General features: G+C 36.8%; 1 protein-coding gene across 1 annotated transcript in view; it reads left to right on the forward strand.

Annotated features, from left to right (window-relative positions):
- Positions 1 to 23,301, forward strand: part of Adgrb3 (adhesion G protein-coupled receptor B3) — a 697,729-nt gene that overhangs the window by 378,022 nt on the left and 296,406 nt on the right. The window contains exons 14-15 of the mRNA XM_027392824.2: positions 2,826 to 2,928; positions 16,032 to 16,075. Of these exons, the coding sequence (XP_027248625.2) occupies positions 2,826 to 2,928; positions 16,032 to 16,075 (147 nt within the window). The remainder of the gene's footprint in view (positions 1 to 2,825; positions 2,929 to 16,031; positions 16,076 to 23,301) is intronic.

Raw genomic sequence — 23,301 nt, forward strand, 5'->3', positions numbered from 1 at the left:
CATTCCAAATACACTATTATGACTATAATAGCTACACTTCATCAAAGCTGTAACACACATACCCTCTTTTAGGGCCCTGCCAGGGGACCGTCCCCCAAGTAACTAAGCCTGACTCAGCCAATGCTCTGTACAGAGAATTCATCTTTGCTTTATTTGCCATTGATCATCATCCACATTCTGAAACACAAAGAGAACTCATGAGCACCTTGCCAAAAATACCACATACCTAGATGGAATACTCATGTTTCAGTAGCTTAGTCACTGCCATAGATTGAAAAGGATGTGAATAAAATCCCTATTGAAAAAACCCACCTAACATAAATTTAATGATCATGCATTGTGTTTTATTAGTAATGGGAAGAATTCTTCTAAGCAGAACAGGAGTAAAGGAATTTGGTGACTCCATCAGTATTTTATTTCCAAAAAAACCAAATAAGAATTCATACACATTCAGGCTAACCTGGGAATGAACTTACATCTTCAAGGTCAGGCCTGTGGGAATCACACAACATTGTTTTCTCTACTGAAACACTCGCTTCTCCAGAATCCATACTAATGTGATCGTTCACCTGATGCTCTTCCAGATTTTTTTTTCTCATTAATTCTTGCCAGAACCCATTATAACTTCTACCCATAAAGAAGCAATAAATTGACAAAGGGAGCTCTTGACTTTTATCGCTTGGTCTTATAGCCTTCCTAGTACAGTTTGCCTTTAATTGATAAGTTAAATGAAATGGGATAATTAACCAGATCCTCCGGTTTGCAATCCCTTTTTAACAGGGAAATAAAATACACTAATGCTACATTTTTGGTTTTTTTCTTCTTCCCACTCTATTTTCTACCACAATGGGTACCTTCTTGAATGTTTAAGAATATTTAAGAATTCATTATTTGACAGTACTAAACTTATGAGAAATGAGTTAAAATAGGATCTCAAACAAAGTATGTTTCTTGTCCCTCTGCTATAGAACACTCTAACATTCATTTGTGGTGAGATTGTGCATCAAATAGCATCCTAGAAGAGAAACATTGTCACAAATAGAGGAGGATCTGATTTTTTTTTGTTTTTTTAACCTTATCACAGTTCTAGAACTCCAACAATCTGCCATGTCAGAGAACAGAATAGCTCATATGTTTAAAAACATGATCAAGCAGTTCCCAGAGATTTACCCAAGACCATAAAAATAGGTATCCACATAATGTATATACCACGATTATTCCTAATAGCCACCCATGAATACATATAAAGCTAAATTACCAGAAATGATTCAAGTTAGCTTATTGAATGGGTAAATCAATAAATTATCGTATAGCTGACCTGTGACCTGGATTTCAAAAATATACTGTGAACTGAGTCAAACACAAAAGTCTATATGGTATAGTGTTTAAAATGTTAAATTTACGGTATTAGCACATTTGTGATTGTCTAATAGCACATCTGTGCTTGTCTAAGACCATGGAAAGCTGAGATCATCTGCAAAGGAGTTCAAGGAAATGGCTTAGTATCAGGGGAAATTTTCTAGTTTGATGGATGGTATTCCTTGTATAGAAGTATGCAGAAGCATGAAAGGATATAGTTAGGATTGGTGGATTTTAAATGTTGTCTTGGAAAACAAATACATTTTTAAAAATTATCACGTTTGATAATTATATAATAATTATATAAATTCTCTAAAATAGGATTTGCCTATTGAAAGAACAAATGATTTGTTTCAAACCATCAATGTGGCATAAATATACATATTTCTTCAAAATGTGAAAAACTATAGTCAATTTTTTAAAACCATAAATACTAGATCACCTATAACATGTATAGGTTTCATATAAAAATATCTATATAATTTTCTCTTTTTTAGTATTTCAAGACAGAGCTTGGCTGGGCAGTGGTGGTGCATGCCTTTAGTCCGAGCACATGGGAGGCAGAGGCAGGTGGATCTCTGTGAGTTCCAGACCACCCTGGTCTACAAGAGCTAGTTCCAGGATAGCCTCCAAAGCCACAGAGAAACAGAAACCCTGTCTCGAAAAACCAAAAAAAAAAAAAAAAAAGAAAAAGAAAAAAAGAGCTTCTCTTTGTAGCTCTGGCTGGCCTCCGAACTCAGGGCGTCTGCCTGCCTCTGCCTCCCAAGTGTTGGACTAAAGGCATGCACCACCACTTCCCAGTTATTGATAATTTTCTACTTATGTATATGATTAAATATAAAGTCTTTGTGAGTGTTACTTGGAAAGGTATTTTAGAAGAGGGATGTTTCTCAGATTGAGAAAATTGTATTAAATTTCTGCAAGCATTCACCTGATATCACAATACAGTTTTCCATCTCCATGCATTTGAGGGAAGAAAGGAAGGAAGGAAAAAGGGAATGAAGGAAAGGAAAAAAGAAAAGAAAAAAATAGAAGAAAAGAAAAGAAAATCCATGGCAGCACTTGATGAGAATAATATTTGGTTTCCTGGAGAATAAGGCTGTGAGGTCTCCTTGAGATAAATGAGTTATACTCATTCATAGGTTGCCTGATAGTTCCAATTCTTAGTTTATTCTTCTTGAAAGTGAATTGTATTTAAAGACTCAGAAGGGTTCCATTATTGTTGTTTCTTTCATCTTTTCTACATATAAAATAATTAAATGCCTTCGGTTCTCCCCAGAATTTCTAGTCTCTGAGAGAGCTTGTCCCTAAGAGAACATTGGCTGCATCTTTCAGTGAATAATTTGCCTGTGTCTATGCTTTTACTGGGGATGCATTATTTAATGTCATCCCAACAGGTATGGAGGGGCATGAATCAAAGTTTCCATCAACCATTTCTCTTTTTAATCATTATTATTCTGTTTCAGAAATTATACTGTCGTTAATTCTAAAATCATCGTGGTCACAATCAGGCCTGAACCCAAAACAACTGACTCATTTTTGGAGATAGAGCTGGCTCACTTGGCAAATGTAAGTATCATGTCCTTGACATTGAGCTGCTTACAGAATTACCCTTGAATGGGGTTAATAACCATTATTTTAACCAATAAAACCAGAGCACATTTTCTGTCTTTCTATAATCACAAATCATTTTATTCATTATGAACATGTATAGAAGCAGACAACCATGAAATTCTATGCTTTCATTCATGATAAAACTGTCTCCAATTTATTCAAGGGGATAATTAGTAAATTGTTTCTTTATTGGTGCATGAATGTTTACTGAATTCGTGTTATGTCCTGGGAGTCAGAATGCAAATAAGAATCTATCTTACTATGTAGTGGGGAAAAGAAATATGGATTTAAAATTCATTTAGCAGTCAAAACTTTGGAGAACTCCAAGACGAGGAATTAACTTGCAGGATATTACGATGTTTCAGTACTGAAGGTAATAGGACTGGGGAGATGGCTTCATGTTTAAAAGTACTGGCTGCTCTCCTGAGGATTCAGGCTGAATTCCCAGCATCTGTAAGGCAGCTCACCATATAGAACTCAAATTTCAAGGGCTCTGGTGCCCTCTTCTGGTCACTTTGGCAACAAGGACTCCAAATGAAGTACAAATATACACACAGGCAAAACGCCCATAAACATGAAGTAATTTTTAAAATTGATCTAATATATATGGTGGCATGTCAAAGTGCTAATACTTTTACTTTTAATCTTTTCAGTCTTACCCTTACTTTTAATAAGGAACTGTTAAACTTGCCTGGGTGTTCTAGCAGTCTGAATTGTGAATGTTCATGCCAGAATGACTAGAGCCTTTCCTTAAATTAATCGAACTGCAGCTGAATCTTGCAACTGGGTCTTATTCAGTCTGTCATAAATGTAAAATTACTTCCTATCATTGCTGCATTTAATTAAATAATTAAATAGTTAATTGATTAGGGCAAGGAATGTGCTTCCTATTAAGAACCTCTTAATGCCATTTCCCCTCCTGTATTAAAAAAGCCCATCTCATATTTGCATGCTTTATTTATTTACTTTTTTTTACAATCCCTTGCAATGCTTCTATGAAGTCAACATTTGTATTAAAGACAACCAAAAGTGACTGAATTGTTTTCTCAAGTTCATGTGGTTAGTGATTAAGAGAATTTGCATCCACATCCTTTGGGCTACAAAACTCAGATGTTTCTGCTACTGTGGAATTTCTGATTTCTCCCAGAAATCAGCTTTAGCTTTGTAGAAAGAGATAATCATCTTCCCTGCGAACTACATTATCATAAGAGGCCGCAGGCTTCAAGGCTGTTTAATGAAACTGCAAATCTTTCTGTAATGGCTTTCCAACATTGTAATTAATATTTAAACTATTAAATCTTTTCTGCTTTTGATGACATGTGACCAAGTTATAGACTTTTTCTCAGTACCTACTTCTTCGTTGCTTTACTACACTGAAAAGTGGGGGAGACACATTAGCTTTTTTAATAATAAACTTACTTATTCATGTGTTCAAATTCCCTGAGATTTATCTTTTTTGTTTGTTGTTAGAGTTTTTCATAGACATGTCTTTGTAGTTGCAAGAAGTGAAGCAGTAAGAGATGTTATTTCCAGCACTATTCTTGGACTACCAAATAAGTATTACAGCATTAGAATATTTACCTGGCTTTATATGTAAAAGATATTCAAAGAAATGTATTTTGGTGAATAGAAAAGGATAATTTTAGTGAAACGCTCCTTATTGTTTACTTTTCTCAAATCTGTACAAATACTTCACAAAACAACTCCAGCAAGGAATAGTTTATTTGGCCTCCTGGTTTTAGAGGGTTTGGGTCACATTCGTGTGGCCCCCAGGAGTTTGGGCAGAATGTTGAGAGTCAGGGTGGAAGCTATTCTTCATTTCTTGGTGGGCAGCAATGGACAAGAGCTGGATGCCATCTGTCTATAACCTCCAAAGTCACTGCACCCATTGACCTACTTCTTCATCCTAGGTCTCACCTCTTGAAGGGTCTACAGCCTCCCATTGGCTGCCTTAAGGATTGACACATGAGCTTGTGAGGGACATTTCGTGTTAAAACCACAACACACACTTGTAACTTTACTAAAGCTGTTTAAAATGAACTTGGTTATTATATGAGTCAAAATTTCCTGCAAATGTATATATTTGTCAGTGGGTATTTTAATAAAGTATACAAAAAGTCATTGTCTATGTATGAGAAACAGGGTAGAATGTAAACTATTTTTAATATGCACCAGCTAGACGGATAGTAGCATGAAAGTCAGAATAGAAGTATGATTTGATGATAATCATAAATCACTTAGGAACAATTCAATGGATTTTTAAAATATCTTATGAAATTGTATTGATCAGATTCCACCCCCAGATTGTTTTCCATTGCAAAATATCCATTTTGAAGGCAGTGTAAACAACTATATTAAATAACAAATGAGGTGAAGAGAGAATACGGAGCTGTAAAGATTATTAAACAAAAGTGGCATGATTTGATGTCCTTCTGACCTTCAGTTTTCATGAGTTCCTGTTTTCAAACATGACTCCAGCTAGCTTTTATGGTTGGGTACTTCTCTGCACAATTCTGTACTTCCTTTACTTGAATATGTATCAAGTTGTTTTTATAGTATTCATAGCCCTTTGGGCTCATTGTTTTGAATTTTTAACTCTTATTACATTTACATTTGTATTGTCATCAAAATTTGATTTTGAAAAATTATTTTTTCTTCACTGAAGAAAAAAGTATGTGGCTGATTTACTGAATATCTTGAAATTTATTGCTAGTCATACACTGGCAATAGTTTATTTCCATTAAACAGATAATAAGAAAGCCTTTGTTGAAACATTACAATCTCAGCTAGAATGCAAGAAAATGCATTTTAATGTGTACACTGAAGCAAAAATAATCTAAAGCTTCATTGTGTATACAGATATCTGCATATCCATTGATTTTATCTTTGCAATTGAATTATTTTGAATATAAAAGAATCTAGTGACAAATCTGTCTATATTGAACTCTTGTCTTATGTCTAAAGTATCTGCTGCTGCACTGCTCTGAGCTCAGCAAAGAATAACAACTTGAAAAATGGAACATGCTTCATGTGTCATGTGAATAAAACAGAAAGATGGGAGTTAAAAGTTATAGTGAGTCTAGGGAAAAGCCTATTAACATTTTGTAAATGAAATCTGTCCTTTAAAAAAGCTTTTTCACAAATAGCATTTATAGTGTGTTAAATGTAATAAGGCCTTTGGGAACCCCCAGGAATAGGAAATAGAATATGGAACCGTGCCATTCCAAATGATATTTAGCAAAGTCAATTGCCATTCTAACTAACACAGTCATTAATGAGCAGTGCTCCATTCTCCGTTCACTTTCTCAGTGATGGAGCTTCTTTCTCATGAGCTACAAAGTAATTTTCTGATGCTTAAAGTTTACACATTGCAATTACTTGCTTCAATGTTACTTTCCCTAGAAAACAAAATTTGGATTATCTATCACTGTTGTCATTAAGAATTTTTACATATACAATTTTTGGATTCTCTGGGATATATGTGAAGTTAATAATTTTACTGAAAAATAGTTACTGAGATTTAAATAAGGACAGCAGCATGCGTCTATGTATACACACAAATACACACACACACACACACACACACACACACACACACACACACACACACACACTCAGAGTCTTCTGAGGATGGTAATCTAGACCTACTGTGTCTTTCCAAGGTAGATTGCATCCTTGTGTTTGAAGATGAGTTAGAAGATTAGAAAATAAATACATTGTAGCTATTCCATGAGTATTAACTTTGCAAGTCTGAAAATTTGCTGTTTTCCCAAATAAAATGTAGCTATGTAGTTCTTTCTGTTAAGGTGGAAATATGGTCTGAATCCTACTGGTTTGCAAACTAATCTTAAAAAGGCAAACAAACAAAAATCAATATTGTAGGTAGAGTCCTGCTGCTTCTTCCTATCAGTGCTCACAAGTGGACTATCAGAATTTTTGTAGTTCCCAAAGTAGATGTTTATGAAAAGTTTATGAAAAGGAACTTGGGTTTGTGTGTTTTACTTCTTTTGCCATATTCTTATATGAAAACACACCAAGCTTACAAATGATAAAATTTGATAGATGTGTATGAATGAAAACTGATTACAAACTATATCATTTGTAAATCATGGTGGAAATGTTCAGTGGTTTTTGCCACAGATAAGCATGAGAAACAATAAACTTAAATCCATGCATGAAACAGTACTTTCATGATTATCAAAGTTGATAAAGTATTGAAAATCATTTCCCAAAGCTGTAGAAATTGCAATCTATGAATCCGTGATTTTCATAAGCATCACTTTTCTATTGTTTTTCCATCCTAACTTTTGTCTATTTGGAAGCAATTTCTGATATTTTGCCTGGTTAAAGCTCTTGGTGATTATTTTGTTGGAAAATCTTGAAATGCTAACTAGACAAGAAGATAGATGCTCTGCCAATAGCTAAAAGCAAAATGAAAATTGTTCTCTAGTTAATTTTTTGGGTTTATTTTTTATCCATGTCTATTTGATATTTTCCAAAAAAGTATTGTAGAATAATTGCCCTACTCTTACAGCAAGGATCAGCAATTTTTCAGTGAAGAGGCAGGTAGTAAATATTTCATACGTGAACACCTAATTATTTTTGTCACATGTACTCAACTATGCTAGCATATTTTGAAATCAGCCACAGAAAATATATAAATAGGTATTTATATATACATATATAAATAAAATATATAAATAGATATGCGCCTATCCTGATAAAATTTTATTATAAAAATAGCTAGTAGACCAGATTGAGCTTCTGTGTGGGAAGCAGAATAAAGGACCTTTCAAAATTCCCAGCTCCTTCTCTCCTAGAGCCTGTGAATGTGCTATATTACATGTCAAATATCTTAGTTAGATATGTACAGGCATAGTATGTGTACATTCAAAGTGAATGCTTCAAAATGATTGAAAGTAGAGAATTAAGATTGGGGAATTATCCCAGATCATCTGAATAGGTGGAATTTCATTAAATAAGCCATTGATTTTGGTCAGACAAAAGCAATGTAAGAAGGCCTCCACTTGTCCCTGCTACTATTGAAGGTAAAGGGAACAGCCCGAAGGCCAGCTGTAGTATCAAAAGCTGATAGCAACCTTTGGTTGCTAACTAGCAAGTGGGAACTCAGAGCTACCACTGAAAGGAACCATTGATGGACTCATCCATGTTCTTTTGAAAAGAACACAGGCCTGCCAGCACTTTGATTTCAACCATGTAAAATACTTAAGCAGAAACCTGTCCTGGTTGGGTTTCATCAACTTGACACAAGTTAGAGTTATTTGGGAAGAGGAATCTCAATTGAGAAAATGCTGTCAGCAGATTACCACCAGGCGAGTTTGCAGGGCACTTTCTTGATTAAAAATTGATATGGCAGAGGCCAGTTCAATATGACTAGTGTACCCTTGGGCAGGTAGTCCAGGATTGTATGAGAAAGCAGGTGAGCAAGCCAGGAAACAAGTCAGGAAGCAGTGTTCTTCCATGACCTGTGATTCAGTGCTTGTCTCTAGATTCCTACCCCCAGTTCCTGCTCTAACTTCTCTTCTAACCCCAAGTTGCTTTTAATCATGGTGTTTATCACAATAATGGTAACCAAACTAAAACAAAATCCAGCTGAACGTGCTGCAGACATTTGATCTGTGCAAACTCTGGCATTCTAAGTGCATATTGCTCTGAGCTGCTATATTTGTGGTAATGTGCTACCACAGCAGTAGAAGACTAATAGAACCTATGTTAGAGCCCCTCAAAAATAGTTATAAGATGAAGGTAGCCTATATGACACATTGAGAATATCGTTCAGAAGCATCTGGACTTGAGTACACTTCACTTTCCTATAAGAATCACATCCCTAATAGAGTATATCTTACCTTGACTCTTGGGTAGGCACTAGAAGAACATGACTAAAGAAATCATCAGACAGGGAGAATGGTCAATGTGAGATGGTGACAGGATAATAGAGACAATTGAAGGATATCATGAATCAGCATCGCCTAGACAGCATGAGATGGCATACACCAAATGCTAGATGAAGACAGCCTGCAATCTGTTGTTATGCTGTGATCCTGAAGCAACTTAGCTAAACTTCTTGGTTGGCAGTGAATTGTCTGCAGCTGTGCAGATCATCTCTGCCTATTCCTGTCTCTGTTACAACCTCCTGCAATCCTTATTAGGACACATTCTTGGATATAAGCAGAAATAAACCTAGCCTAAGATTCTATGAAATCTACCTATTAAAGCTACTTGCTAACTTTATTTGTTTATTAAAGTTACTTAATAACTTTTAAATTATAGGAAATACTTGGACTGTTCAACCCTAGACCCTTTGTTTGCTGGAAGATATTATAGAATACACTTGTTTATTATTGCGAGCAATGCAATCACATATGTATAAAAAAAACTCTAAGATGTGTATGTGGGAACAATAAATTTACTTCAAAGATACACATAAAATATGACAATAGTTATACATTTTACTAAGTCCCATCTGACAAACCATGTTCGTGAGGAAATAATGAACAGTCAGGTTAATAATATGTCTCTGAAATTAGAAAAGAAAGCTGTTATTCTATCCAAACTCTGTGTCATCTGCTTAATACATGGAGTGTAAACAAATAGCAGAAGCTAAATTGGGTATATGCTCTCTCCGATTAAATAAGCACCAACTTCCCGAGAAGACTGATGAAGCATGGGTATGACTGGTCTTGATTTAAGAGTGCATTTCTCACCACAGTGATGTTTGTGTGGCTCCATTTTAGCAAAGCCCTCTCTTTTCCATGTCTTTGGTGTAACTGGTCCTCAGTATGACAGTTTCAGTAGAAGCCTTCTAAGTCTCTCAAAATATTCTGAGTCTTCACATCCTGCAAATGAGTGCCATAATTTATATAGTTCTGAAGCCCTTAAGACATTAGATACATGACAAATTCCTTCAGAAACAGTGCCAGCAAAACATATTTTAACCTGAATTTCACTTTCTACTATCACTAAAGTACTATAATTTGAAGGAGTACTTATCATTACCTACAGAATAGACTGAGAGTAGTCAATCTAGTTCCTTTAGTTGAATTTCATATACATATATACAAATAAATAAATAAACACAACCTGCTGAGTACATTCAGCATCCAAAATGAATAACCAATTAGGAGTCCCATCACTGGGGCAGAATAATTCTTCCTTGCTCAGCAATTGTTAATTGCTTGTAGTTCATCTAGAGGTGGGGATCTGTGAGATTTTTCCCATCTACATTGGGATGTCAACTGGAATTGTTCAGTTGGTTAGGCAACTATGTTGTGAGATTTCATGGGTGTAGCTTCCCTGTCATAGCTAGAAAGCACAATCTTTCAGCAGATTTCCTGGTCCTCTGGCTTTTACAATATTTTCTCCCCTTTTCAGGGATGTTCTTGAGCCTTAGGTGCAGGAGTTAGGATGTAGATTTATCTTCTGTGCTACAAAAAGAAACTTCTTTGATGAGAGGGGAGACCTGCATTTCTCTGTGGCTATTAGGATGAGTATTTAGAATGAAGGTAGGAATTATACTGGTTTTTAAGAAAGCAATGGTAGTATGTTTTCCTCTTGAGTTATCTGACCCCTCTAGCAGAAGGTACATGGCTAGGCTTGTAGTACCAGACATGATCCCCCTGGTGAAACTAAACTCAGCCAAGTCTACCGTGTGTGTGTGTGTGTGTGTGTGTGTGTGTGTGTGTGTGTGTGTGTGTGTTGTATATGTGTGTGTGTATAATTTGTTTCTTGCTTTGCATTGAAAATTGAGCATAGGTTCTTACATGTTAAGTATGTTCTCTACCAGGTTATTTTTATTTAAGGACTTATTTTAAATTTAGAAGATGAAGAAAAGACAGTAGTGTCTGTTGAATAGTCTCTCATCCACACTGAAGAACTAAGTGTCCATGGCACTAGAAAATGTTACAGAAAGAATCATTCTAGATCATCTGACTCTGAGAATTGGAAATGTTAAAGTAGTTAAGATGAAATCTCTGTCCTTCATTGTGTTCCTTCTTTGTGTCTTCATCTATTTATGTCCATGTCTGTTTACTTGCATGGTTTCCACAGGCAGGAGCTGTTTTGATTCAAGAGGGCTATGAAAGGTGCAAAAGTTGAGACATGGCCTTTGGAAGCTTGTATGAAAACAGACCAGCCAGCTTGTTCCTGGGGAACGCAGACCTCTACTTGCTGATTCTTAGTCTCACAGTTAAAATATAATAATAATGAAAATTTTAATAAATAAATAAAACACATTCGAAAGGAAGTTCTAATTAAATTGTAGTATAGTATGGAGAACAGCAGTGTGGGAAGGCTGTGAAGAATCTGCCCCAGGAAGGGAAATGGACAAGAAGAAGAGAGACAGTCAGGCATTTTGTGGTCCAGATAAATCTGCATGCACTTACATTCTTAGGGAGAGTAAGAGCATCATGAGCACCAAGGCACTGAGGTTCGGGCTTTGGCTAGTATCCAACCAAACAAGGAAGCTATAAAATGTGAAAGGAGAAGTATTGCTTTTCAAGGTAGAACTCAAAAAGCTTTCTCATTGAAATGAATATCTGCAAGTGTTAGACCCCCGGAAAAACTCAGGTCTCCGGGGTCCCAGGCCACGACCGAGGTCACCCCAAACACCAGGCAGATTCGAGAGCTTGATGCAAACTGCATGAGGCTTTATTGTTTTTTAATGAGCTAACCCCATGTTAGCTCGGGTCTTTCACCCACCCGCCATGGCGGATGGCTAGCAAAGACAGCTTGAACCGGCTGCCAAGCGATCTTTAGGGCAGCATAAGGGGAGTGTCTAGGGGTACGCACAGGCTCAGGATTGGTGTGCCTCCAGACTTGGTGGGCTTGCCCTGTGTTGATTGGTCAACTGGTTGTTTTGGCCCATAGGCCCTCCCAGGGTGGTTGCTATGCTCTGCGCATCATTGCTGTGTGCTTGTCCGTAAAGTATACCCAGAGTCATAAAGCATAGCGCCACCAGCTAACTTCTGATTGGTTCCTTGTCAGGCACCTAACCTCTAGTGACTAAGGCAAGGTCATAGCGAGCACGTGTTCCTGTCATGGCTGCAGAAATGGGGGGTGCTGGTCCCCTCACAAGGAACTAGGAAGGGCTCTCTGGTGTGTACAAGTCCACACTTGGTAAGGAGACAGTTACTCCTCCTTGACATGCCTTCTAGTGAATCAGCTCTCTGGAAGGGTAGCCCCTGACAGTTTATTGTAATCTATAATTTGTGGTCTTTCTGAATGTCATGTCTCCATCAGGACCAAGAGATGAGTCATATCTCATTTTTTCGACCAAAACTTGTACATCATAGATTTGTTTGTTATTTTTGTTTTGTTTTGTTTTGTTTTTCAAGACATGGTTTCTCTGTGTACCCTGGCTGTCCTGGAACTCACTCTATAGACCAAGCTGACCTGGAACTCAGGATCTGCCTATCTGCCTACCCATAGCTGGGATTAAAGGTGTGCCACCATCTCCTGGTTAGATGGATTTTAAAACTTAAAGAAAATTTAAATTTGTATAATAGCTTTGCTTTATCAGGGTGAGATAGCTTTCCCTTAAGACCTTTGTTGGACTCAACAAAGCCCTAGTACCTCCACCCTTTCTAATGGTATTTTAAATCTTTAGGCAGGCATTTTTGGTGCTTCTTTCTGCCTTTCCTGTAGCATTATGAATTCTAAGATGAGCAATTATGATACTTCTTCATTCATTAATCGGTGTGTTTTAAAGGAAATGAGAGGAGGGGTCCAATGCTGATTGTGAGGTCGGGTCATCTTCAGTGGCCCTCATCCCTGCTAATTGTCTGACCAGCTACCTGCCAATACTTATTTGTCGCTTTATTTTATTTTATTTTTTGTTTTTTTTTAGACAGGGTTTCTCTGAGGCTTTGGAGGTTGTCCTGGAACTAGCTCTTGTAGACCTGGCTGGTCTCAAACTCACAGAGCTCCACCTGCCTGTACCTCCTGAGTGCTGGGATTAAAGGCATGATCCACCACCATCCAACTTTATTTTAGTTTTAATTGACAAATAATAATGATCCATATATGGGTTATAAAGTAATGAGTTAATACATATGTACTAAATAAAATGATTAAATCATACTAAATACCACATCTATCACCCTCCAAAAATTTATTCAGACAGGAAAAATAAATTTCAGTGATCTATTGCCCAGAATTGTGACTATAGAAAATAATAATAAACTGTATGTCTTCAAATTGTTAGATGAGTAGATTCTAAATGTAAAATGTAACACTTATTTTTTAAGAATATTTTAAAAATTTATTATCATGACAGGGGGTACATGCCGTAGGACAAATGTGGAGGTCAAGCAACAAATTTTTGGAGTCAATTATTTCCATTGTGGGGGGTGGTCTTGGGTAGGCAGGGGCACTTTATGTCATGTGGTACAGTTTTTCATGTCATTTGCACAGTGTGGGCTTTCTTTCAGAACTTTTACATGCAACTTTGTGTTCACAAGCCCTATTGGTTTTAGCTTTCACTAAAAGCTAAATACAAAAGAAGTTACCTTCAGACACTCCTGAATGCCTCTGCATCTGTGCCAGTGTCTCCAACCTGTTCGAGCCAGCCTTGGTGCTTGGCATGAAGGGAGGGAATACCTTTCCAGCTGTTCTTCTTGCCTACGGTTTTTATTTCCACACAAGCTAATGTTGTGAGCTTTGGGCAAGGCTTCCCTGACCTCTTTCTCTGCCCTCGTCTTCATCCTCAAGAGTTAGATGTGTTTAAAGTGTTCCATCAGTGGGAAGGAACCCAATTATGAGGAGCACTGTGGAACCATTTGATGATATAAGATGTTAGTCCCTGCACCCGGGAGGCAGAGGCAGGTGGATCTCTGTGACTTCGAGACCAGCCTGGTCTACAGGAGCTAGTTCCAGGACAACCTCCAAAGCCACAGAGAAACCCTGTCTTAAAAAAAGAAATCAAGCATATAAATACCCTGTGTCTATGGAAAGGTTTAACATAACCCAATGATATCTAAAAGCAGATTTCTTACTTACAGATTCCTTACTTATGGTTTTAATATCCATGGGATGTATACTTCCAAGTCCTCCCCTTCATTATAATCAACCAAGGATAATGAGCCACTGTGAATATTGTAGTTGATAAATACAATATGGATATATGGCATTTTAGGTATTTAGTGTTTAGCAGAAAAATTACAATAGCTGTGATTCCAAGAGCACTAGATAAGATCTGATAGAGGAAAATAAATTTGTGGGGGACAACATTTCATTCCCCTGTCATGAACCTGTAGATGCATTCCCCTTAAAAACATGATGAGGACCTTTACCTTCCATAAAACCTGGTCTGGTTAGCACAGATTGTGTGTGTCATCCTCAGAAATAGCTGACATGGTGCATGCTTCTCTCTGCTTGTTATATAAATATTCCATATGCGTGTTTGTCATTTACCTTCATAGGACTATGGGCATTTTTTTCAGGAAAGGAAGTATACTTATGATATAATAGAGAGATCCTAAAACACAGTGTTTTAGGATCATTTGATGCCTTGGAAACATTCTTTTGGGAGTAAAATTGTGATATTGTAAATTTTAGAGTTTCTCAAATATAGCTATTAAAATGGGTAATAAATGAATGAGGTTAAGTGGATTTCATAAACTTTAATGAGACTTATTTTTATCTCTAATAAAATTCAAAAGTTGACCTAGCAAATGTCACTCATTGCATGATAACCCCTTCCTAGATATTCAGGAAGTTCCTTTCAGCCCTGTAATTACAGACTTGGGGGCCTAACGACTGCATTATCCTTGCTTGTTTCCTAGGGAACAAGTGTTCATGCAAAAGAAACAAAGCAGCCCATATGAGCACTGTGCCTTTTAAAGTGTGTTGGCCTGTTCACTATTTTTACCAATGACTGGGTTGAATGAGGACATAGTCATGTTTTTATCTTAACTCTGGGATGGATGATTCAAAGCTTAGAAACAATAGTGAATGTGTGGGATGCCCAAGTTGGTAAAGGTTCCCGATAGACCACTGTGTGTAAGAAGCAATGTGAGTAATAGCACTCCAGTTCAGGAAGACATTACCAGCTAGCTGATATAATCTTTAGTTTACATTACTATAAATGTTTTCTAAATTGGAGAGGAAATAGTACCACTTTGCTGTGCACAGATTGGACACAAGTGGATGATTTCCCTAAATGGACTTTTAAGATGTGTCTCAGGAAGTGTGTGTCATGGAGAATAAGAGGACATGAAACCACAGGATGTGTTTAATGGATAAGTAAAAATTCTTAGGGAACATGATAGAAATTTTAGACATGTAGATATTTTACAAAAAATAATTGAGTTATATTCAATTGGGGGAGGAGGCCCAATGTGAGCAGACAAATGCAAAGAAATAATTTATCAATATCAGAACTCTTCCAAACAAATTGCATGGACTAACTCAATGTACAAAACCCACCATATTAAGCTAAAGGCCATGGTGAGTACTTAATACATCATTACTCAAATGCTAAAATCTAGTACCTCCTTTTCTTAGCATTTCATTACATATGACCTCACTGGAATATGGTTAATGTTCTGTTACTGGACGCTGGAAATGGACATTTAGCACAATCCCCTATTTTCTAGGAAAAGCCAATGAGAAGATGGCATGTGTATATGTGTATAATGTGTAATGCAGGACATTTCACTGGAGCATAAATGTTGTAAACCCCTTGATCTTCATAAAGGATGTAATTGAGCAATTATAATCAGAGAAATGAGTATGGCATAGATGTCACCATAACATAGACCACCTACAGTATAAGAAACATTCAGTTTTCCTTTTCAACAAACTAAATCCTAAATATAGTTGGAATAAAGATATTCTTTTGCTGGAATCTCAAAAAATGAGTCACCAAATCTAAAGGAAAGAAAATGTAAATTTCTTACAGGGGGGAAAAACCCTTGTGGTTTTACATTTAACATACCTTTACTACAGGACTATAAAGCAAACCTTCACTTTGTATTTTACATAATTCAATAATACTTATATGTATACTCACGTGTATTTTATTTTCTGCTTATTTTTAGGGCACTTTGAACCCCTATTGTGTGTTGTGGGATGACTCAAAATCGTAAGTGGCCGATATTTTGTGATATTACACTATGATAAATATTCAAAGTACATTAAATTATTCTAGCTATCTGCTAGTGAGCTGAAGTATAATCCAGTGGGATGTGTGTTTTACTGTGAAGACACTCTCCCTTTTCAGTCTGCAGGGCAGCATGATGAATGGGTTTTCATGATGATGATACATACCATCAGTTACTTCTCCTGATAGGACTGTATAATGTGTAAGGTGTATTAGGATGCAAATGCCAGGGAGATATTTTTTAAAAGCTCTGATGTTTTAGAAGTATAAAAACTCAAATGTTTCCACATCATGCCTTAGTAATCCAGGTTAGAATTATAGCAGAAAACAGCAATATCTCTGGCCATTTAGTAAAACATGCATGACAAGCTGTCTGTTATCAGAATAATAGGAAATTCATGTGGGCATTTCTAAGTGTACTGTTACTAAATGGAGTGATATTTATAAATATCTATTCACTTATTTTATGAATTCATGCAGACAAAAGAAAGTTGTGGCACAAAATAAACATGAGTGGTTCTTCCTTGTTTTCTTATTGTTACTTTTATAATTTATTGCAGTGTCGGGTTAAGCTCACCATCAGTGCAATGATAACTCTGGAGTTTGATGGGAAAAGATTAAAAAATACAAAGTCAATACTTTGACTCATGTGTATTCCAAACTTTTTGTTTTTCTTTGCTTCATTTTGTCTTGTTGAATGGGGGCTTAATAAATGTCAAATGAATCCCACAGATAATATTGCCAGATGTGTGTTCTTGAATATTTTCTCAGTGCCAATTCATTCTAAAAATGATCTATCTTTGTGATTTTTATGATGTTACAGTCTCTCACTGGTGAGTCTAAAGGGGGATGTTGTTAGAATTCTAGGAATCGTAATTATATTCAATCCTAGAGTACTTGATGAAATTTTTAAATTGGTGTTTTCATGAGAACAAAGAAGTCAGTAATATTAATTATTTGGGGCATAATTTCTGATACCTTAGGGGTTTTCTTCTTGGGGCCCTAGGACCATAAGGAGAAACCAAACTCACTTTGGTGACAACTTGGGCTGAATGCTCTGATACCTGCCATTGGTGATTTCATTTTGAAAATCTTTTTGAGAAATTTATGGTTGTAAGATTTTCCCAAACTTTAATGCCTGGGAAACTGCTAGAGAAAATGTTGGTTATGTATTATAAAGAGCATCTTGGAATGTTTTGTGGCCAAGTGAAGGCTCAAAGGCTATAACAATCTAAATGCTTTTTGCTGAAGAAAAATACAAGGTATGTTAATTTTTTATAGTTGCTATTTGTGTATGTCTATGAGTAATAAGCAGTTTGATTTAGTTTTTAAAAACTTCTTTCCTGAGTTTAATATATTTCTGTATTAATGCCAAGAACCTGATAATTAAAAAAAAACCTCATTAAGACTACTAAAGTGACACTCCAACATGACAAGGAGCATCAATATAAAAGAGATGATATCTGCTTTTAGCTTCCTTTCAGAAAGCAGATGTTAGTTTTAATTTATCAAACTGTTGGTGTCTGAGGTCAGTGTTAACCTCAGAAATCAATCACACTCTATTTTCTCATCATCTGCTTGTGAGTTGACCCATCTCAAAGAACACCAGTAGCTTAACAAAATTAAGCATCAGGTGGTCCTTGAGAAAAACGGTAGAAGAGGAGAGAGATGTTTCCTTGCATCACAAAACGGATCCTCTCAGGAGTTCAGTATACTTCTCACTTACTTCCCTGACAAATTCTATAAAGCATTAAAAAGTTTTCCCCTATGGCAGAATTTATCTTACCACACTTTTTACTGCAGTGTTTTCTTGCTAAAATCCTTTCCTGGGTGAGTTTTCAACAGTGAAGAGCAAGGTATTTCTGTACCTTCTTTTCACATTTATTCAGTCTTAATTGTACTTCATGTTAAAATGTACAATGATTTTAGTGACCCAATGATTAAATTTGAAGATGAAATTTCTAAAGAAAGTTAATAGTAAATAGATAACGGTATTTCTTTCTATACGGAAAAGAGCTGACATTAAAAACTGATTATTTGTTTGTGTCTGTGTGTGAGACAAGGTCTCACTCTGTATCCCTGGCCACCAGGAACTGATTGTGTAGACCACACTGCTATCAAACTCACACATATCCTCCTGCCTTTGCCTCCCAAATGCAGGGAGTATTTAACAATGCCCACTTTAAATGATAATTTTATGATTATATTGATGAGTTAAAATTATAAAATGTGTTTTGATTTTGGTTTATCAAGTAAATCTCCACCTTTTAAATTTCTTTAAATTATATTTAATTACAAAACCAGTGTGTAATTGTATATTACTTGCACAACTTTAAAACAAGCTGCTAAGGTAAAAAGTTCCATTGATCTCACTTTGGGTCTCCATATCTACCCATTACCAAGGTCACCCCTGCTGTGCATAATTTCTGATATCTATTTATGCATTTGCATGAGTAAGTAGGTATAAAAACTATCTTTATATAAATATTAATATATTTATTATTATCATATATTAAATATGTAATTATTATATCAAGTATGTAATACTTGAGAGCTTCAATTTTTAATTCAACTTTCTTGTGTTTATATATTTCTGTTTCATTGAATTGCTCTTACTGGCTATGGTACAAATACCTTATAACTTATATAGTACTCTCTATAGCCAGCGATTTCTTTTGGGGCCATCAAGCAGTTCCCAAACCATGACATCTAGACTTATTATTAGTTATGAATAGTCAGCCTTATCTCTTATTTTAATGTTTCTGTTTATCTACATCTTTCCTTGGGGCTATCTATTTACCTTTCTGTATGTCCTACTTTCCTGCTTCTCCTGGCTGGCTTGCTGGGGGCTGCCCTGGATGTGTCCCTTTCTTTCTCAAGAATTTTCTTTTCTCTCTTCTTTTGAGCCTAGATTTCTCCTTCCACTTATTCTCTCACTGCCCACCAACCCCTTCTACTCTGTCCCCCACATAGCTATTAGAAGTTGAGCTTTTTATTAGACTATTCAGGTGTCTTAGGCAGGCAAGGTGAAACAAATGCAGTACATCTTTCCATAGTTAAACAAACACAGCATGAACAAATGTAACACACCTTTACATTTTAACAAAGGTAGCATAAACAAATGTAACACATCTTTACATAGTTCAATATCCCACAGTATAACCAAATGTAAAACATCTTTACATAGTTAAATATTCCACAACAGTTCTCTATATTGTTGTTCCTCATTCCTCTGGATGCAGGACTGTGACCTCAGCTATGGATGAAGCTGGAGCAAGAAAATCATACATTTCTGATGCTCCACATCATTTGCCAGCATGGGCTGCTACTTGTGATATTGATCTTAACCACTCTGACAGGTGGAATCTCAAAATTGTTTTGATTTTCATTTCCCTGATGGCTAAGGATGTTGAACATTTACTTAATTGTTTCCCAGCCGTCTGAGGTTAGTTAGTCTGTTGATAATTCTCTGTTTAGATCTGTATTAATTTGATTGTTTGGTTATTTAATATATAGTTTCTTGACTTCATTTTATATTTTTGAAATCATTCCTCTGTCAAAATGAGGGGTTGGTGAAAATCTTTTCACATTCTATAGGCTGCCATTTTTGTCCTATTGACGGTATCCTTTGAGTTACAGAAACTTCAATTTCATGAGTTCCCATTTATTAATTGTTGATTGTAGTGTCTGTGCTATTGGTTCACTGTTCAGGAAGTTGTCTCCTGTGCCAAGGCATTCTTTTTCTTCTCTCAGATTCCATGTAACTGAATTTATGTTGAGGTCTTTGATCCACTTGAACTTGAATTTTGGGCAGGATGATAGATATGGATCTATCTGTAGTCTTCTACACACCAGCATCCAGTTATTCCAGCACCATTTGTTGAAGATGCTTTCTTTTTTCCATTGTATAATTTGGATTTTTGGTGTGTGGATTTAGGTCTGCATCTCGATTTTATTTCATTGATCCACCTGTCTGTTTTTATGTCAATACCAGAAGTATTTCATTACTATAGCTCTATAGTACAGCTTGAAATGAGGGATGGTGATACTTCCAGAATTTCTTTTTTTGTACAGAATTGTTTTAGCTATCTTGAGTATTTTTATTTTTTCATTACAAAGTTGAGTATTGTTCTTTCAAAGTCTGTAAATAATTGTGTTAGGTTTTAAAGGGGATTGCATTGAATCTGTAGATTGCTTTTGGTAAGGTGGCCATTTTTACTATGTTAATTCTACCAACCCATGAGCACACTACATCTTCCCATCTTCTGATACCTTCTTCAATTTCTTTCTTCAAAGATTTGAAGTTCTTGCCATATGGGTCTTTCACTTGCTTGGTTAGATTTACATCAAGATATTATGTTATTTGAGGCTATTATAAAGGACATTGATTCTCTCATTTCTTTCTCAGCCTGTTTATGGCTTGTACATAGGAGGGGTACTGATGTACTGATTTTTTTCAGTTAACCTTGTTTCCAGCCACTTGACTAAAGATGTACTTCAGCTGTAGGAGTTTCCTGGTAGAGTTTTTGTTGCCACTTATGTATACTAACATATCATCTGCAAATAATGCTACTTTGATTTCTTCCTTTCCCATTTGTCTCCCTTGGATTTCCTTTAGTTTTTGAGGACCAGCCTCAATGCCCCCTCAGTGTTCTGAGAGAACTCTATGGAAATCAGGGACTTCTACAAAAATCTGAGGGCAAATAAATTGTCCACATGTGCTTTTCTGAGTCATTTTCTTTATTCTACTGCCACAGCTCACTTCTCCTGTCCTAATTCTAATTCCACCTAGCTTCTTCACCTTGCTTCTTCTTTTTCTATTATAAAAACTCTTTTCTTTCAGGAGTCTTGAAGCAATAAAGAAATTAAAAGACTTGTTTCTCCTTGGTCAAGACCACATTCCAAGGGTAATCGATTAGGGAGTTGAATAATTGCCATGACAACACAAGGGTTTCAAGGTCATAAGAGCAAGACCACAACCAGATGGGGTGGGGGCACAGTGCCCAATAACATCTTTAAGACACCGGTATATTGTTAGCAGAGTGGCAAAGCAAAGAATTGACATGCTTTCCTTAGTGACCCTGGACATCTGTGGTTTTGACCCTGAGCATAGTTGTAATGTTTTAAACTTATGATAGTTTTTATATCTTTTTGGTCACTAGGCAGGAGTATGACAACATATTGATTGGCTATAACATACATGAGTCATTTACTGATTGGTTGGGAACTGAACTTACAATTTTGCCCACAAGGGGTTTGGAATGTTATTTTGGTTTTTACACCTGGAAGGCCATGGGACAGCTAGTGTTTTTTTTCCGGGAACAGAGTGACTTATACTTATTTTCAAAACTTGGGTGCTCTGGAGCAGGGTAACCCATAACAATTTTTGGAGACCACACAGTTGTTGCGGATAATAACATCCCTTGGAAACTAGTAATAATAACAATTTCCAGAGACTGGTCATCATGACCTACCATTTCATGTGTTCTTTTTCCCAGAGCTGTGTGTGCGGCCAGAGTGATTTTCAAATACATGCTGGTGGGTATCAGGCTGGATTTGAGTTGGGGTCTTTCATGATCAATTTACAGAAAGCCTATAGTTTAGTTTGGACTTGCTTTAAAGTGAAAGTGAGCTAATTTTGTGCAGTTAGTCTGAACAAAAGAACTGGTGTCCACAGTTGTTGTGTGACAAGTAGATCCAGTTATGAAGCATGTCCCTGTTTATATTCTATATATCAAAATTATACAGCCAAATGAAATTTGTCTTCCGGACCATCCACAGATATATGTGCTCAGTAGATGGAATATTTTCATGAGATAAAAACACACAAGCAGTGGGGAAACTCACAAAGATATTCTTAATGAAGAAATGAAGTGACTGGAGAGAAATTACCAGGCAGGAGCACGTGGTTTCCACAGCCAGTACAGGGCTTTTCCAGGTGGGGCTTCCTATCAGAGAGTCACTCATCTGTTGAACACTAGTGATCACCTGCTGGCCCCTGACATTTATCATCTTATTGCTCTAGCTAGAAATTCAAATACTTCATTGAATAGGTATGGAGAGAGTAGACAACCTTGTCTCATTCCTGATTTTGTAGATAGATATTGTTTAAATTTGATTTTTTTCTCTTTTTAAAATTTTTATTGCTATTTTTATTTAAATTCTTTAATTATTACTCATATTTACATATACATTCCCTTGTCCTCCCATCCTCCCATGTTCCCCACCAACCCCCCCAACCCATTCCTCAACTCCTCCCCAGGGATAGTGAGGCCCTCCATCAGGGACCTTCAAAGACTGTCATATCATTTGGGGGAGGGCCTTGTCCTCCTTGCTGTATCTGGCCTGCAATAATATCCCCCCATAGGGAATGGGTTCCCAAAGTCCATTTGTTCTCTAGGGATAAAGACTGGCTCCACTGTTAGAGGTCGTGGCCTCCTAGCTGTCACCCACATACAGAGGGCTTGGTTCAGTCCAATGCTGTTTCCACAGCTTTATGACTAGAGTCTCCATGCTCTCACTAGATCAGGTGAACTGTTTCTGCAGATTTCTGCAGTGCTGTCTTGGATTCTTGCTTATCCATCCTCCATCTCCACACTTGGATTCCAGGAGTATGGTTCAGTGTTTAGCTGTGGGTGCCTATTTCTGCTTCAAACAGCTACTGGATGAAGGCTCTAGGATTGGTAACCAAGGTAGACACTAATCTCATTATAGGGGAAGGGCACCAATTCCATTTTCTCCACCACTGCTTGGATTCTTAGTTGGGGTCATCCCTGTGGATCCCCTAACATTTCCCCTGTGCCAGACCTCTCTCCATACTTGTAATGTCTCCCTCTATCAAGGCATCTCCTTTCTTTTTTCTTTTTTCTTTTTATTTCCGCAGACTTTTTAATTTAAATTAGAAACAAGATTCTTTTACATGTCAATCCCAGTTCCCTCTCCCTGTCCTCCTCTCCTACCACCTTCCCCCCCCAACCCTACCTATCACATTTCCTTTTGCCCAGGGAGGGTGAAGCCTTCCATAGGGGGTCATCAGAGTCTGTCATATCCTTTGGGATAGGGCCTAGGCCCACCCCTGTGTGTCTTGGCTCAGGGAGTATCCCTCTGTGTGGAATGGACTCCCAAAGCCCATGCCTCTGCTAGGGATAAGTACTGATAAGTACTACAGGAGGCCCCATAGATTTCCGAGGTCTCCTCACTAACACCCA

This window comes from Cricetulus griseus (assembly GCF_003668045.3).
Source record: "Cricetulus griseus strain 17A/GY chromosome 1 unlocalized genomic scaffold, alternate assembly CriGri-PICRH-1.0 chr1_1, whole genome shotgun sequence".
Classification (NCBI taxonomy): domain Eukaryota; kingdom Metazoa; phylum Chordata; class Mammalia; order Rodentia; family Cricetidae; genus Cricetulus; species Cricetulus griseus.